A 19,885-nucleotide genomic window follows, 5' to 3' on the forward strand; every position below is an offset into this window, starting at 1 on the left:
ATTTCAGGATGCAATGAAGACTGAGACAAAATTTCGTTAACATGGGACATTCGATGTTTACCTGTAAACAGAAATCTCTAAGCATTTCAGAACAGCCAATCTGCAGTTTGGATTTCTAAAACAGTGACGCTACTACTGTTCTTGCTTGAAGTACCGAAGTATTTATTTAAATATTTCCATACTGCATCTGGCATTAAACCATTAGCCAACTCCATTTTATTGCATTAATGGCTAGCATAACCTAAAACAATTATTGGATATCTCAATGTTATAAGTCAAATACATATTCTAAATTTAACCTATCCAGAGGTATAAAGAAATTTTTGGAATCACAAAGTGAAACTCAACCCATTAATTTTTTTTTTTTTCCCCCATATCATACTTTCATTCATACACTACTAAGTTTTTCACTCTTTTCATTATTTTATCTGAAGTAATACAGTAATCATTGTAGTATTCAAAGTTTGATGTGATATAGGCCTACAGCATCTCTTTCAAGCATAGGAGATCACATTAAACAAGAACCACATTGGAATGTACACACACTATAATAATTAGGTATAAACTTTCTCCAAAAAAGAATCTTGACTGTGTTTATTAACAAAGTAACAGCAGAAAGGAACAATAAGTTTACAGTTGTAGATAGCTGTAGTTTTTTGGACTGCAGTTGCAGAAATGACAAAAACAAATCTCAGCATTAACATTCAACTTGAAAGGAAAACAGTCCTTTGACACATTAAACGTTGTCACAATAAATCATAAAAATAATCCAAGCCTTGACCAAGTTCCCAAATTGAAATACCAGTTCCCAATTCTTCTGCAAGTTTCAGTCTTAGATGAACAGAATAAAGAGTGGGGTAAAATACGATATATTTCCCTGTGTCTGTTTTTACTTCAAACATATGTTCACCAGACACTTCATCAAATTTAATTTTTCCACGCAACTGTTTCAACAGGGAGATGTATTCATGGTTTATGATTGGACCTCCACCTGTTGTTGTATATGCAGCGCCGTAAAAATTCAGTCCAAGTAGTATAAGCGATCTCCTCGGATCGTCTGCCTCCGGCACCAAAGTTTCAACAGACTCTCGAATCCACGATAAAGGGCTGTTTGGACCTGGTCTTCGCACACTTGAGTAATCGTAGGTCATGAGCGAAAATGCGTCCACAATGTCGGCTAGTTTATCAAAATGCTCCTTAGTGAAACCAGACCTGGAGGTTGGTGGGACAACCAAAATTATCTGCATCTTTTGTTCCTTCAATTTTTTAACTAGTATTAATATCAAATACACTAAAGTTTCCGGGCGAATAATGCCAGCTGCTTGGTTCCAAATTTCCAGGACCAACCCATCAAAATTCCAATCCCTTACACACTTTTGTAACACTTTGCATAAGTGCTCTCTCTCTGTCTCACTTGCCAATAACGATGCATAATCTTCTGGCGTCCACCCATCGAAAAGGATTCGTGGAATAATTTTCAGGTCTGATTTTCTTTTGACTACATCCTTCATCCAGTTTTTATCTACGTCGTGCAAACCAGTGACTTCGTATGCCTTGTCTTTCCTGCGAATCTGAAGCCACACCGGCGAAATGTAAGTAAATTTAGCACCAAAACTCTTTGCAATGTCATATCCATGACCATTCCATGGGGTAACGTACCCTAATACTCTGCCCTTAAAGTTTACTTTCTCCGTATCCTCATAATAAGCTTGATATTGTGAAAGAACTGACTTCGGTTTCGGGTCTTCTACGACCAAATCCCTTTCAAAAACACTTGTTGATACCGGGCCTTTAGCCGCTTTCAGTTGATTACTTTTAACTTTTTGATTTGAACGGGATAATGTACAGTCTGCCACAGTCAGAGTCAGATACAGAAATAATAAACACTTCATTGTAATAATATTTACAATAATAAAGTCACATTTTCAAAACTAAACACACTACTGTCATTCGTAAACACTTCTTCACCTGGGACTGGGAGATATGAAAGCTCACCAGAGCAGCCAACATAACAAATACAAGGCCGCTTTTCCTTGGGCATTAAAAACTTGCACATACATCCCTGTTTCGCCGCATACAGGAGCCAATCTGAAAGTTCATAGGCACAATTTTCCAAACGACGTCATATTCTATACATCTACATTAATACTTTGCAAGTGCAAATGTACGTTGAGTGCATGGCAGACGTACCTGCTATGCAATAGGTTCTAGGAGTAGTAGTTTATTTGTTCATGTATCATATTTTAAAACGGTAATAGACACACCTTGTTCATACAGCCTTAAACAAAATATGCGACTGTTTGCAAATCAGTTAATCAACAGAAACACAATACAACTAATGAACAGCATCACCTACACACGATCGTACAGATAAAAGCACAGAGTGTAAAAAGTTATACAGTTACTTCTTGTACTACAGACACAAGGCAGTAGTTTTATAAAAAGTGATAACTTTTTTTATAACTGAATTAACGCTAATACACAGCATCAAAAACGTAGCTTTCCAGTCAAATTATGCATTCTTTTCTTCTATATTCTGAACAATTGTCTTGGTTTTCCTCTCCAACTTATTGAGGCTATTGGGTTCCACAGTGTATGAAACAGAAAAGAAATCAATATGAATATTCTCACACAACAATAAGCACATATAATGAGTAGTTGCTTGCTTGGATTCATATACATCATTTCATTCTGAATATTTAATGTCGCGCTTCAATACAGTCTTTGATACTGTTTGGACACAAAGAAATGTTTTGCTTGTTGGTACAGCATTGTATGTAGCTGCTGGCTCGTTCCTTGTAGCTGAAGCTAACACTCCTTGAGATCTGTCATTCAGCGTGACATCTGACGTATTTACCCTTTTCTTTCAATCCTGTCGACGTAGTTGATTCTCTAGAAGTAGAGGTCCTGCTAATCAGTGCCTCTGAAATCTCCTGCATAGTGGAGGAAAGGTTTGTCTTCTTCACGTTCTGCAGCTAATATTGGAGCAAAAGAAGATAAGATCTATTCACACCACGAAAAAGCACGTCCACTACTTTCCTTTTACAAACATATAATACCTTAAATGGGTGTACAGACCATTGGAGTGATTCGTGTATTAGAGTAGAAAACAAATTTTAATGGTACATACGCCTCGAAGGCTCATCATGACGTTTAAGATTACAATATATTTCATTCCTGGTGAGTGTGGTTGCTCTTTGATGGCCAAGTCATCGTCCAGCTGCGACGTTAAATCATAAAAGGCCCCACCCACAACAGGTGACGCAGTTTATTTGTCGTCATACCTTGCCGTTTCCTCGTATTCCATACGTCCTGTTTAATGTCTGCACCTATGAAAACAAAGACACACACACACTCCGACTTAGTCCCTAGTTAATATTATTCTGTCATGGTCATCTTGTACTACACAAGGAGTGTGAAATGTCATTTGCTTAAATGACTTGTAAGACTTAACAATGATTCTAAATAATATCCATTTCTTCACATCTAGGGTTACTACCCTAATATTAAGTGTAACACATGGTGAGGAAATAATAATTAGGGCGGAAGGTTCAAAATTCTTTGGTGTCGATACTGATGAGAATTTAAATTGAAAAAAAAAACACATTTTGGAACCCCTAAAACAACTTGGTTTAGCCATATTTGCACTTAGAATCATTGAAAAACTTGTGGAACGACAAATAAGCACTTTGACATATTTTGCACATTTTCTTTCAATAGTATCATATGGAACAATGTTCTGGGGAACTCATCTTAAGAAAGAAACTCTTCATTGTGGAAAAACATGGTGTAGGAATAATATGTGGTGCTCACTCACTATCAACTTGTAGACATCCGTTTATGGAGTTCCACATACTGACTACTGCTTCACAGTATGTTCGGTCATGAATTTGTTGTAAGTAATCCACTACAGTTCAAAAGGAACAATGATGTACATAATTACAATACCAGAAGTAAAAAATTACACTTATTACTCGACCCTGAAGCTTGTGTTCATCACAAAAGGGGAGCAAATGTGGAAACAAAATTTTTAAATTACTTATACAGTGATCTGGCTAGCTGACAGGAAAGTGAAATTTGGCAACAAACTAAGAAAATGAGTGAAAATAACATACTGTCAAAGTCACAATTTAGGTTTCTTAAGGGTTCTGATATTGAGAAAGCTATTTATACTTACTGCGAAAATGTCCTTAATTCATTGGACAACATATCCTGTGACCTGTCAAAGGCGCTTGACTGTGTGAATCACAGCATTCTTTTAAGTAAATTAAAATATTATGGCGTCACTGGTAGGACTGCAAAGTGGTTTCAGTCATATCTTACTAATAGAAAACAAAGGGTGTCATTACATAACAATTCAGCAGTAGGCAATCAGACATCATCTGACTGGGAAGAAATTACATGTGGTGTTCCCCAATGTTCCATACTAGGTCCACTACTGTTTCTTGTGTAAATTAATGACCTGTCATCTGTTACATTACCAGATGCCAATTTTGTCTTATTTGCAGATGATACAAACATTGCTATAAATGGTAAATCAAATATAAATTTAGAAAGGGCAGCTAATCAAATTTTTACTGACATTAATAAGTGGTTCATAGCCAATTCACTGTCATTAAACTTTGGAAAGACCCACTATATGCAGTTCAGAACTTCCAAGAGATTTCCTTCTGGTGTGTGTATAAAATATGATGACATGGAAATAGGAGAAGTTGAGAGTGTAAAATTCTTGCGATTACAACTTGATAATAAATTCAGTTGGGAGCAACATACTAACGAACTGCTAAAGCGCCTAAGCAAGCCTGTGTTTGCAATGCGAATGATGTCAGACATAGGAGATATAAATATAAAAAAACTTGCAATTTTGCTGAAACTTCCTGGCAGATTAAAACTGTGTGCCCGACCGAGACTCGAACTCGGGTAGGAGATGAGGTACTGGCAGAAGTAAAGCTATGAGTACCGGGCGTGAGTCATGCTTCGGTAGCTCAGTTGATAGAGCACTTGCCCGCGAAAGGCAAAGGTCCCGAGTTCGAGTCTCGGTCGGGCACACAGTTTTAATCTGCCAGGAAGTTTCATATCAGCGCACACTCCGCTGCAGAGTGAAAATGTCATTCTGGGAACATCCCCCAGGCTGTGGCTAAGCCATGTCTCCGCAATATCCTTTCTTTCAGGAGTGCTAGTTCTGCAAGGTTCGCAGGAGAGCTTCTGTAAAGTTTGGAAGGTAGGAGATGAGGTACTGGCAGAAGTAAAGCTGTGAGTACCGGGCGTGAGTCGTGCTTCGGTAGCTCAGTTGGTAGAGCACTTGCCCGCGAAAGGCAAAGGTCCCGAGTTCCAGTCTCTGTCGGGCACACAGTTTTAATCTGCCAGGAAGTTTCATATCAGCGCACACTCCATTGCAGAGTGAAAATCTCATTCTAGCAATTTTGCTATTTTCACTCCATTATGTCATATGCTATCATATTTTGGGTTAACTCCACAAACAGAGAAAAAATTTTTAGAGTACAGAAGCATGTAATAACAGTAATGACTAGTGTAAATCCAAGAACATCATGTCGAAACCTATTCAAAGAATTGGGCATATTAACTACAGCTTCTCAGTATATTTATTCCTTAATGAAGTTTGTTGTAAATAATACATCTCTTTTTCCAAGTAACTGCTTAGTACACAGTATCAATACTAGGAATAACAACAATATACATAAAGATTTAAAATCGCTTACTCTTGCCCAGAAAGGGGTCCAGTATTCAGTAACGCATATTTTCAATAAGTTACCAGCAACCATTAAGAGTTTAGTTTCAGACAAGGCACAATTTAAACATAATTTAAAAGAATTTTTGGTGGCCAACTCCTTCTATCCCATCCATGAGTTTCTCAACAAGTACAGTAGACCATTTTAATGATAATTTACTATACTTTAATTTCTGACAATACTTGGTTGTAACAGCCAAGTAACTACCTACTGTGTGAATGATGGATGTATGGAAAGCAGATGTAAGTCTGCAAATAGTGGAAGTTTAATTTTAAATCTTGTACATAATCTGACTGTTCTTAACTGAGGATCACTGAAATGAATAATTTACTTTAATGTTTGACAATACTTGGTTGTAATAGCCAAGAAACTAGCAAATGTCTGAATGATGGATTTAATGAAAGCAGATTTAATTCATGTACATAATTTTACTGTTTATTGACTGAGGATCATTAAAATTAATGAAACTCAAGTTTTTCTAACTACATTTTTGTAATGTGTGTATCTGACATATTCCACACCCAGGCGGATTCCCTCTTTTATGGGTCTATGGAACGAATAATTAATCTAATCTAATCTTCTTGGTAACTACTTCTATTCTGCAGAAGTCTTTCTATTACTGTAAGGCATAAAAAAGTGGGGGCAGGAACTGCAGTCTCACATCTGTGTATCTTTTTTCTTTTTGAAAAAAAACCTTAGAAATGTTAAAAATGTTATCCTATGTACAAATTAATTTGCATTTTGAATGTAAAATAACTCGTTCCACATCACTACGATCTATCATTCAAAATCATCCGTGGAACATATAACTAATTTATTTCTGAAGAGTGGTGTATTTTCTACGTTTTTAACTGTGTTACGAAGTTTGTTGTATAAAAAGTGATCAGCATTAAATTTAATTTTGTCAGTTAGACGCAATAATCTACCTTGTATGCATAATGATTTCCATATCTTGGTTTATAATTATATGTCCATACTAACATTGCAGGTGAGTTTAGTATTACATGAATGACAGCTTTTAATATATGAGGTATGCCCAAAAATACACTGAATAATTTTATTAGAAACAAAGTAATAAGCTTACATAGCATTTGGTTTAATCTTCTTCAAAGTATTGTCTTTGGCTAGCAATGCACTTATCCCAACACTGAAACCATGACTGGAAGAATTACTGGAAGGCATCTTTTGGAAGGACATTCAGTTGATATGTTGTGGCTGTCTCAGTATCAGGAATGGTGTCAAAAGTTTTCCTTTAAGCACAGTTATTTTTGGGAAGAGCAAGAAATCTTATGGTGACAAGGCAGATGTGGACAAACTGTAACACTTTTTCCAGCCAAAAACTCATGAATGAAAAGAAAAGCCTAGCATTGTTGTTTTGCTGAAGTAGGAAGCCATTGGCCCATTTTTCTGGTCTCTGTCTTTGTACACAGTTTCCCATATTTGGCAGTCCATTCTTGTAAAATTCGGCGTTTAAATTTTTAGCCTTTGGAACGAAACCTGATCGTACTATGCCCTCAATATCGAAAAAACATTAGCGTTACTTTGATTTTAGATTTTGACTAACTTGCCTCTTTATCGCGAGGAGATTCACTGGTTTTCCATAGAGATCTTTGTATTTTCGTCTCAGGATGATACCGATAGACCCAAGTTTCAGTTCCAGTTACAATTTTGGACATGAAGTCTAAATGCTTCAACTCCTCGCAAACTGAAGACACGATTTTCGGGTCTACTGAAGCACAGTATACAACTCGTTGGCTTTGACCAATGACATCATAGGTTGCTCATATGTATTAATGTCTTTACTTTCCAGCCATAGACAATAAATCGGTTGTCTGCTGCAGATAATCGCCATCAGTGTACATTAAAAAATTGAATATTGTTTTAAAAGTCAGCACTAGATATTGCGTAAAATTTTTTTGGTGAACATTGATTTCAGTAATTGGTTGTTTGCGATTCGTTCGGTACTTAATTTCATTCTTAGTCAGTTTGAGATAATTTGGACTAACAGTTTTTTTTATTTTAGGAGAATTTTTAGTTTTTATTTTTCGTAAGTAGGTATGGATTTATTTATTCCAATGGATCTGGATAATTGAAAGGAGACTATGGGCGTAGACATGATGGCCACGATTCTATCTTTACGAATGTATACTCTTGTTGCCGACTACATTAGACGTCATGAGTGCGGCGAACATATGCGCCTGACAAGTGTGTCCACTAGCCATGCTAACTACTTATTAATATGGCGCTGAAGCAAAGATCGGTTGTGGCGGTCCATTAGACGAGGAACATGCTTCGAGAAGTCTAAGCTCGCCTTCAGGGATATCATAAAAATTACATACTGTTAGTGTTTGAGGTATCCTGTGTGGCTGTGTGTGCATATATGTCACGTGAGCGAGTGTACAGTTATAGATTGACACTCTTTTTGTAGGGAAGTTTGTGGGGAATATTTAAAGTATAGGGGGACTTTGGGGGGGACGGGTGTTATAGTCGAAATCGATGAGTCGGATTTTGGCAAAAGGAAGTACAACAGGGGACCCTCTGGTAGGATTATGGGTTTGGGGGGCTGTAGTTTCAGGTCAAGAATGTGACGATGTATTTTTTAAAGTAGCTCCCAATCGAACGAAGGACGTTTTGGTCACATTAATTGAAGGTCATTTTGCAGAGGGTTGCGTAGTGATATCAGATGGTTTTTCTTGATATAGGGATTTCAGGAATAGGGGTTTTCAGCATCTTGTCATGAATCACAATATTGAATACAGATCTTCACCAATTGGAGGTTGTACCATTAGTAAGTATTAGTATTGGTCAGCTATAAAATCTGTTGTAGGGAGGGGGAAACGACGGATTTCTCACTACAGAGTGACTTAGATGAATATTCATGGTGGTGTAGTGTACCCAATACATATTGTCCATTTTTTATGTTGTACTGAATTAGTCTATTTTGATGTATTTCTTTGTCGTATTATACTGTTGTGCATTAAGTATGGAATACAAATTTTGCAGCTGTTGCTCTTCCTCCCTTTCCCAGCACTAGTATTACTACGATTTTTTCGAGGCTATGCTAGCACTACTGAAGGCGGAAAGACGGACATACGTAAAATTTGTATCCCATACTTCAGTTGACGTGTACAGGTCAACAGAAACACGGGATAATCGTGCTAGCTACACCAAAAGAGAGACATATGTAGCACTGATGTGATTTACCTATATAGGTCAACTGAAGCACAGGATACTAATGTAATGTATGCGCTATTTTTCGCCTTCGCTAGCTCTAGTATCCTATCCTTCAGTTGACCTACATAGGTCAGTTGAAGTACAGGACAGATACATTATAAATGTCGTTATTTCCCATTCACTAGTTCTAGTATCCTATTCTTCAGTTGACCTTTGTAGCTCAACTGATAAATGGGATACAAATTTCACTGCTGTTGGCTTTTTGTCGTCGCTAGCAAAAAAAAACAAGTGTCTCATACTTCATTTTACCTATATAGCTCCACTGAAGTAGGCTGCAAATTTTTTGTGTGTGTGGCTTTTTTTTTCTCCTTCACGTAGTGGAAGTGAGGCACAGGTATCCAGTATTATGTACTTATATTTCTTCGTTTTCGTTAGCAGTAGTATCCCATTCGTCAGTTGACCTATATAGGTCAACTGAAGTATGGGATACAAATATTATGTATGTAGATCTTTTTTGCGCCTTTGCTAGTAGTACTACCTGGACACTATTAATGCTGTATTCGATTATTACAGGTTTGCTTTTCCTACTCATAAGCATTAACTTACACTCCTCTACATTTAGAGCTAGTTGTCATTCGTCACAAAAATTATAAATTTTATCTAAGTCATCTTGTATCCTCCTTTAGTCAGACAATGACGACATCTTACTGTACACCACGGCATCATCAGCAAACAACCGCAGATTGCTGCCTACCCTGTCTTTTACGTATATAAAAAATAACAGCGATCCTGTGTCACTTCCCTGGAGCACCCCTGACGATACCCTTGTCTCTGATGAACACTCGCCATCAAGGACAACATACTGGGTTCTATTACTTAAAAAGTCTTAAATCCACTGACATATCTCGTAACTTATTCCATATTCTCACACCTTCCTTAACAGTCTGCATTGGGCACCATGTCAAATGCTTTTCGAAAATCCAGAAACATGGAATATCCTTGTTGCCCTACATCCACATTTTGTAATAAACAATGTGAGAAAAGGACAAGCTGAATTTCGCACGAGGGATGCCTTCTAAAACCGCACTGATTCGTGGGCAGAAGCTTTTCAATCTCATGAAAATTTATTATATTCCGTCTCAGACTACATTCTAGAATTCTGCAGCAAACAGATGTTAATATCATAATTTTTCGGGTCAGTTCTTTTAGCATTCTTATATGCAGGACTCATCTGAGCTTTTTTTCCACTCACTTGGGACTTTGCATTGGCTGAGAGATTCGCGCTAAATTCCATACTTTTTGTAAAACCGAATTGGGATTCTATCCAGATCTGGCGGCTTATTTGTTTTCAATTCTTTCAGTTGTTTCTCTATGCCAAGGATGCTTATTAGTATGTCATCCAAACAGGAGTCTGTGCGATGGTTAAACAGCAGTATGTTTGTATGATTCTGCTATGTAAACGATTTCATAAACACGAAATTCAAAACATCGGCTTTCCTTTTGCTGTCTTCTGCTGCTACAATGAATAACTTGATGGAAGACTTAGACTTGCTTGGCGATTTTCCATTGGACCAGAATTTACTCAGGTCTCGGCCAGATCTTCTGTTAAGGTATGACCTTGGAAGTTGTTGCATCTTTGCACATCTGTATTTTAACAGTTGCACGAATCTCTATTAGCCTTTGCGTCTCGTCATTTGGCGGACTTTTGAACAAAGAGTACAACTGCCTTTGCTTTCTACGCATTTTCCGAATTTCGTTGTTAAACCATGATGGGTCTTTTCCATTCTTAATTAACTTACTAGGCATTTTCTTCTCCAGTCCACGATTTACAGCCTTATTAAACTTTCCCACATTTCGTCTACATCCAACATATTGGAACTAAATGATGCCAGTTCAGTGTCTAAATGAGATCCTAACAACTGCTTATCTGCTCTTTCTAGCTCAAAAATTCTCCTAGCCCTCTTGACTGACTTATTAACTTAAGTAAGCATAGTCACTACGATGGTATAGTTATCACGAGTCCTTATCTCTATGCTGACGCCGCCGATAGGGTCAACCTGTTTGTAGCTACAATGTTTAAGATATTTCTATTGCATGTGGGCTGTCGAACTAGCTGTTCAAGACAGTTTTCGAAAGATGTGTTCAAAATTACTTCGTAACACTGTCTGTCTGTCTGTAGCCCCTGCAATGAATCCATAGATGTCCCAGTCCATATTCAGTAGATTAAAGATGCATCCAACTAGTATTGCCTGATCTGGGTATTTTTACACTAATGACCATAGACTTCCTTTGAAAGAGTCTAAAACTGTCACAGTGGAATTGGGTGGCCAGTAAAAACATCTAATTAACTTGATTTCACCTAAACCTATTATATGCAACCAAATAACTCCACTGTCACACTCAATATTGACCTCAATAGAGACAATATTTTTGTCAACTGGAATGATGGGAGATTTATTTCAGAGCATTACATATTTGTTTCACATGTACATTTCACAAGCAATATCTCAAGTTCTGAAGTTCCTGAAGCACTGGTCGAAGCCCTAGGGGTGAATGAAATAAGCATGAGTTAAATATACACTTAATTGAGTTCTTATTAGATATGAACAGGCTCCAAAACTAAATTATAATTTAATGAATTAAAGAGGATCTGCTTTCTTGCAAAACCAATTTTTGTTTTATTTAATTGTCAAATATGTTTCACCACAGTTGTGGAATTCCAGTGTTTTTTCTTATATTTTTTTCTGAAATGTATACATATAAATTTTATGTTGGTTAGGAGTAGTTGACATCCGATTTCGTTGTTGCTTTGGTAACATGTGCACTTTACCTTTTTTACATTATGTGTACACTATAGCTGCCAAGATAAATCAGCCACAAGTCTATATTAATATGCTATATCCTCAGCAACATGAGAATGTTAGGCCGACGTCTGAATTGAATTTTGATTTAGAATATAACCTTTAAACTATTTCTTCCAGTAAAATAGTAGTATATGCTCCTTTTCTGATGCATACCATTACTGTAGTTGACTTGCTCTGAACTGTGTTTGCTTCTTATTTCCCTGCTAAGTATGTTGTTGTTACTGTTTTCGTGTTCAAAATAATTTTTGTGTATATGCAAAATTTCAGGAGGTTTCGATAGGTCGTGTTTTGGGTTTTTAATAGCGTTTTCTTACGTTTTCTCGTACTTGTTGAATTCTGGATGTTACCAAGTTGCCTTGGCACCTTTCATTGTACTTCTCAGATACTGGTACGCTCTTGACAGTACATTTTCACATAGATTTGTTTCAGATTAGCAGGAACGAAGTTTGAATTTGTTCCAGTGTGTTTTCATTTTGTGTGTGTGTTTCGTTTGTTTCTTTGATAGTTCACTTCATGTGTTGAATACGTTGTGGTGAACTTAGGATATATATTTATAGCAAGAACACAACTTTTAGAAACAGTGATTTTCTCCGTTTAATATCTAAAAAGATGCACATGGCAACAAAACTTCATAGAGTAAAAGCATGAAAAAGAAACTCTTAGGAGCAAGGAACTTCACACAGCACAAAACACTACTCTCGGAGAAGACAGTTAACACACATGTGTGGTTTATTTACTTGAACACTTCCCCCTAAATCAAACTGTGGTGCATAGAACAACCAGGTCAAAATACATTAGTTACTAAGTCCTACCATGGTACATATTGCTCTAAATTTGTTTGATTTTAAAGCGTTTGTAAACATGTTACCAAACTAGTTTTCAGGACATACATGTCCCACATTGATGTCCTCATTTTAATATAGATCCTGCACAAAATAATATCGTACTTCAATGTGCTTAGAACGTTTGTGGAACTCTGGATTTTTCACTAATTTAATGGCACTTGCATTCTCAATGAACAATACAGCTGTGTTTCGTTCTCCACTGATCTCCAGCAGCAGTCTGTCAAGTCAAACTAATTCCTTGGCCCTTTCACTTGCAGCAACAACTGCGCTTCAGTGGTGGACAGTGCAACTGATTTCTGCAGTTGAGATGTCCATGATACAGCCGTGTCGACGATCATTGAAACAAAGCCATTTGTGGATCGTCTTGTTTTAGTGTTGCCGGCGAAGTTAGCATCAGCATAGGCACGAAGTTTATCGCCAGACGAAGTATAGAAGAAACCCAAGTCTGTAGCGCCATGACGATATCTGAAAATGCGTTACCAGTGTTACAATAAGAAGAAATGGGTTCAGCCATAGATTAAGCAACTTTTAAAACGTCATAAGCGAGATCCGAACGAGTAGAACATGCCAGGTACTCTAATGTTCCCACAGTCGAACAATAAGGAACGTTGCTGTTAGGAGTATTGCATTGTCACAGGGAGTTTATATTGGTTTCGAATCATCCATGTTAAAACGATGTAGAATCTTCACTGTGTATGCTTGCTGTAAAATAAACAAGGCATACTGTCGTTGCTCTATTTGCACGACTAAAAATAAATCTAAAGGAACCACTATTATTTTGAATTCTGAGTTTAACATATCTAAAAATGAATTCACTGCACTTTGGGTTGTTCCCACAGTAAGTACATCATCGACATAAATAGCAAAGAGCAACTTATCTGTTTTGTAGAATGTAAATGCAAGTATCTGCTGTAGAACTAATAAAGCCATTTTTTTATGATTGCCTGAAAATTATTATTCCAGCAATGAGGTGATTGCTTAAGTCCACACAATGATTTCTTGAGGCGACAAACACGACCTGAGCCATCATCGAAACCTTCTGGTTGAGTCATGTATATTTCTGTATCCAAATCATCATACAGGAATGCAGTTCTAAAGTCGAAACATATTGCACACAACCAAGTGAGTGCGTAATCGATCAATTGACTCGTCAGATCTATATTTCATACGAGTACTAATCGAGTATCGATAACACGTTTACGTATAGGTTGCAGGTCCCAGGTATCATTTTCTTCGAATGTCTTCATTTCTTCTTTCATCACATTAAAACATTTATTGAAACTACTACTTTCCATAGCTTCGTTGAAGTTTGTTAGTGCAAGCTCTTCATGTATTGCTTTTGTCAGATAAACAAATGCATTTGCTTCTTGAGATTGGTGAGGCTGGTATCCTAATTCATAGGCTCTAAACTTCACTGGGGGACATGTTTGACGAAATGGACGTCAATTTGCCATCTCATTCGAATATTCTTGGTCACGAGTCCCAATTTCATCAACAGTAGATTCACTTATACTCACCAGTTTCTTCAGGTATGAAATTAAATTCCAACCCAATCGAATTTCATTTGTACATAGCTTTTCTGGTTGAAAATCAACATTATCTGATTTCATCACATGAAGTCTGGATGGAATCCGCATTTTATAACCAACTTTTTCATTCACACAGCCAATGAAATGGTGCAAAAATAACTTCATTACCAGCTATCCGTACATATTGTGGAATCGGAAACTTTTGAAACATCCCGAAATGCTGTTTGGTGAAATATGATGTGTCGTACCAGAGTCAGAAATCCAAGAATCTGTTCTATCAGAATTAACATGAAACAACAAACTAGTGGCTACTTGGTTAGCTGATCATTTTTAAAGTGGAACTCGAAATATTGTCGTTAGCTGTCGCTTTTACTTCTTCTATGCCCATGCGCTTTCGGCAGTCTGCGATAATATGTCCAGCTTTCTTGCAGTACTTATATGTACGACTTTCTTTCTTCTTTGACTTACTCCACTCTGTTGCAAATATCTTGTTTTTGATGTTGCTCATTCGATTTTGATTTTGCGTGGGATGTACCAATTGCCTGTGTAACTAGCTAATTATCACTCGAACGCAAATTCTCAATGAGACGCTTTTCCATCTGCTCAGATTCAGCAACACGATACCAAGTCGACCTGTAAAATTGATATTCGGATCCTAATGTTTTGAAAATACGATGGTGAAGCAGCGAAAGGGATAAAGTAGCATTTGGATCAACTTTGTGCAGTTTACTGAATAAGTCATGGAAAATTTCGCAGATAGCGACGTGTGCTTTGTTATAGACGTGACGCCATCCTTTGATGGTTCAAAGAAGCAATCAAACAACTTATATAGCCGCTCAATGAAGACTGTTCATGCACTTACACGAGGGCGTCCCAAATTTCTGTTGCATCAGTCTTCTTTCGTACATGAATAGCAGGTGCCTTTTAAGATCCGTTCCAACGATACGAGTTGCACAAACATTGTCCCGATGCCAGCTCCGATATGTGTCGGACGGTTCGTCTCCTTCCGCTAATGACGGAAACTGATGTGTACCATCTACATCTACATCCATACTCCGCAAGCCACCTGACGGTGTGTGGCGGAGGGTACCCTGAGTACCTCTATCGGTTCTCCCTTCTATTCCAGTCTCGTATTGTTCTATAAGTGAATAAAGAGAATTTTCCTTTAAACAAAGTTGGTCTGCCATTTCCATGTTTCCTACTGATCTTCACTTAACAAGTTGCGATTATTTGTATACTGCTGTCATCATTCAACTAAAACGTTGTGTCTGCCATTCCACAAATCTTGCAGTCTCACAAATATCCTAGTGAATGGAAAAATAGTCTAGCGAACAACCACTCTAAGGCCAGATTCACACTGGGATACTGGTGATGATCACCAGTGACGGTCACCAACAGAGATACAGCCCTTGAACTGGAGCAGTCACACTGGGTCACTGCACTGCCACACTGAGCCACTGTGATGCAGCAGTGACTCACCCTCACCACATGTGACAGACAAGATCACAGCAGTCATTGCCGAACATGCATTAGTTTGAATTGGAGTGTTTGCACTGGGACACATATCACAGACACAGCGCTGCATATTTGCCAACAGACAGACAGTCGTTTTTGAGACAGTGGCGTGAAACATTAATTGTACATTAAACTGTACACATTGTAGCCATAAGTTTAGATTTGATTAAAACGGAAGATTTTATAAGTGAAGAAGAAAGTCGTCCTGCTGTTTGGGATGTCAAAGGCGATGACTATAGCAACAAAGTGGTGAAAACGAATGTGTGGCAAGAAATTATAACGAAGTTTGTGCCTGATTTCAATGAGACAAGCATAGACGAAGAAAACAAAATTGGTAAGTTGTATGTTTGTTTTTCAAATTTAATATCTCACTTTTCGGACCTTAAAAGACTAGCGAAATTTCGTTGCTACCCCTGTACGAGGGTAGAAGGGTAGTAACCTTCAAGCACATTTGCATACCTCACCACTTTTCTTTTGCGTTGACCAATATCAAGTGTACCGTTATGCAGTCTTAATGCGATAAGAAGGGACAAAATGGATGAGTGTGGAAAAGTAAACTCACCCCTACAAGGCCGAATGAAGAAAAAATATTTTGACAAACCGAAACCTTCATCACCTACTAACATGAATGGCATAGGTCTTTGAAAAGTTAATGACAGTGGTTTGGGTGCAGGGAAATCTAGCGTACTATCTTGTATTTTTTAATTAACACTGAATTACTAAACACAGTTGAGTCAGACGATTTTGCATACGCTCCAACGTCTATAAACAGGGATTTGTACATCGAATCGCAAACAGCCAACAACAGAATGGAAAAATAGTTCTAGCAGTTATAGTAGAGTGAACCACTGGATGTGGGTTTTATAATTCTGATGTGCCTTCCGTCCACTGCACCCACACAATGAGGAAAGTTGGCGCTCTTATGGAATACCTCAAATGAGGTAAGCCATAGCGTTTTGGGAGGTGCAGAAAACATTTTGACCTCATTTTAGGCCATACGACAAAGCAAACGTGTTGTATAATATACGAGATAGTTGATACACCAGGTCTGTATTGAACGTGTAAGTCCATCATGGATGATCCAGTCCCCAAGTATCTTCAGCAAAAAGATAAAGCGTATAAAGCAAAACTACGAAAGTATACAGTTTACAGACAGGCTTACACGCATATGCACACGTAGACACTAAGGATAATCTTGCAGTACTATGATGGTTTTTATTTGTTGCAGGGTCAATCCTTTAAAGGAACTGGAGGAACTTAAGGGCCAGTTATACCACAGGGCTATTAAGATAAATGACCAAAAAGAGTGGTTCTGCAGCAACTGGTAGGAAGAAGTACATCTACTTCGATCAGCTGTGATACTTAACAACTGACTGAAAGAGCACTACCTCTAGTATTGTGAATGATGATGATAGTGACAGAGTTTGATGGAGGAGAAAATTTACACCAGGAGGCACGTGAAAAAGCTGCTGTCGGACTGCAAGAAAGGCCACATGAAAAGGAGAGTCTTGAAGAAGAAGATGATATGCTGTACAACATTTTGAAGGAAAAGTACGCCCCAAAACATAATTCAACACAACAAGCAGACGAAGATAGGCTGTTTATGCAGTCTTTAGTGCCCGAATTAAACAAAATTCCTCGTCATGCAAGACTGAAAGAGAAATCTGATTTGATGAAAGTCAGTGCTGATGCCCAAAAATATTACAGCGCTTCCACTTCATCCCAAATATGATTTGTACTATTCCCAAATTACGCTACTGGGGGTCAATATCACGACTGTGCACATCGTGGCACAGTTCATGACTACAATGGAGGACAGCCGAGGTTGTCCGATCAGTTACCATCTGTGTTTTCTCCAATGACCTCTGGGCACAGTGAGGAATCCTTAATATACTTTTCAAAAGCACAGGAAGAGCAACAATGAAAGTAGACTATCTGTGAAAGTTTTACAATAATTTGAATTGGTTATTAATACCAGCTCAAATCTGCGAAATACGCTTTCAATAAAATAGCTTTATATTACATTACCTACCTTAAAGTGAGAGCAAGTTCTTCCTCTGCTGGGATAGCCATTCCTGTGGTTTCTTCTTTCACTTCTCCTAGCAGTTCATCAAATGACGTTTTCGACGTTCGAAAATACTGGAAAAACTTCTTCTGATCTTGTCTGAGATCGATATAACAATCCTTTCTCCAGTCGATCACGTGTATGTGTAATGAAAGTTTTGTCTTCATTCTCCTCCTCCTCCTCCTCCTCCTGCTTAGAAGTACTAACAAAAGTTCCCCCTCAGTCTCGTAGAACAGCTGTAAACCGGTTTATAGGAACTGTGCAAATTATGTACACTTCACAATTCCAAAATAACATGACTTTTTTCTAGTATTTATTATCACAAAAAATACCATAGTCGACAAATCTGATTACACATCAAAATGTTTCTATGCATCTGAACAGCCTCACTCTCCTATCACAACAATACCACATTACAGTCACTGTCTGAAGTTGTAGGCCTTTTTAGATGTAATATTTTATTTTATTTTTTATTTTATACGTCTGGTTCCATAGGACCAAATTAAGGAGCAAATCTCGAAGGTCAGAGAATGTGTCTGCACATGAAATTACAATATAAAAGTAATAACAGATAAAATAAAATGCTTATGAAACCAAAAAAGGACAAGCCATAAGTTTATGTAAACGCAATAAACAATATAACATAGGAATCAGCTTAATTTTTCAAGGAATTCCTCGACAGACTAGGAGGAATGGCCCATGAGGATACTCTTCAGTTTCGATTTGAAAGCGTGTGGATTACTGCTAAGATATTTAATTTCTTGTGGTAACTTACTGCAAAAGGATGCAGCAGTATACTGCACACCTTTCTGCACAAGAGTCAAGGAAGTGTGATCCAAATACAGATTGGATTTCTGTTTAGTATTAACTGAGTGAAGACTGCTAATTCTTAGGAATAAGCTGATTTTGATAACAAAAAGAAACGAAATTAAAGAATATAAATAAAGAATATATATGTTGAGAGGCCAATGTCAGAATACCCAGACCACCGAACAGGCGTTGACAAGAGGTTCGTGAACTTATACCACTTATTGACCGAATTTTCCATTTCTGAGCCAAAAAAATCCTCTGAGGATGAGAAGATTTATCCCAAAATATAATACCTTATGACACAAGCGAATAATAATAAGCAAAGTAGACTAACTTTTGTCTTGAACGATCACTTAGTTCAGATACCATTCAAACAGTAAAAATGGCAGCATTGTCTTTGAACAAGATCCTGAATGTGGGCTTTCCATGACAGTTTACTATCTATCTGAACACCAAGAAATTTGAACTGTTCAGTTTCACTAATCATATGCCCATTCTGTGAAATTAAAACGTCGACTTTTGTAAAATTGTTTGTTAGAAACTGTAAAAACTGTGTCTTACTGGGATTTAGCGTTAGTTTATTTTCTACAAGCCCTGAACTTATATCATGAACTGCACTATTTGAAACAGAGCCAATGTTGCACACAACATCCTTTACTACCAAGCTAGTGTCATCAGAAATATTTTTGAATTACCTGTAACACTAGAGAGCATTTCATTTATATACATAAGGAACAGAAGTGGCCCCAACACTGATCCCTGGGGCACCTTCCATTTGACAATGCCCCACTGAGACCACACATCACAGCCAGTCTCAACACTGCAAATGATGACCTTTTGCCATGTGTTGTTAAAGTATGAGGTGAACAAATTGTGAGCTACTTCCCAGTTCCATAATGGTCCAACTCCTGGAGCATTATTTTGTGATCAACACAATCAAACGTCTTAGTTAAGTCAAAAACTGTGCCTAGCGTTCGAAAACTTTTGGTTAATCCATCCAGTACCTCACAGAAAAAAGAGAGTCGTTTAACAACTTCTAAAGCCGAACTGTACATTTGATAGCAAATGATGTGATGTAAAATGGTTAATTGTCCTTACATACACAGTGTTTTCAATAACTTTAGCAAACACTGATGGCATAGAAATAGCTCTAAAATTGTCCACACTATCCCTTTCTCCCTTTTTATAAAGTGGCTTTCCTACTGAGTACATTAATCATTCAGGAAACTGACCACTCTTAAAAGAAAAATTACAAACATAGTTAAGTACAGGGCTAGCATATGGAGCACAGTACTTTAATACTCTGCTATATCATATCTATGAGATCTTTAGT

The 19,885-nt window shown here is 37.5% G+C and overlaps 1 protein-coding gene across 1 annotated transcript; it reads right to left on the bottom strand.

Annotated features, from left to right (window-relative positions):
• Positions 1–579: 579 nt before the first annotated feature.
• On the bottom strand, positions 580–1,987 carry LOC126251548 (chitinase domain-containing protein 1). The gene has a single exon (XM_049952059.1). It carries the CDS (start codon positions 1,890–1,892, stop codon positions 747–749), a length of 1,146 nt encoding a protein of 381 aa, XP_049808016.1. The 5' UTR covers positions 1,893–1,987; the 3' UTR covers positions 580–746.
• Positions 1,988–19,885: the final 17,898 nt, after the last annotated feature.

Source organism: Schistocerca nitens, chromosome 4, assembly GCF_023898315.1.
Source record: "Schistocerca nitens isolate TAMUIC-IGC-003100 chromosome 4, iqSchNite1.1, whole genome shotgun sequence".
In the NCBI taxonomy this organism is placed as follows: Eukaryota; Metazoa; Arthropoda; class Insecta; order Orthoptera; family Acrididae; genus Schistocerca; species Schistocerca nitens.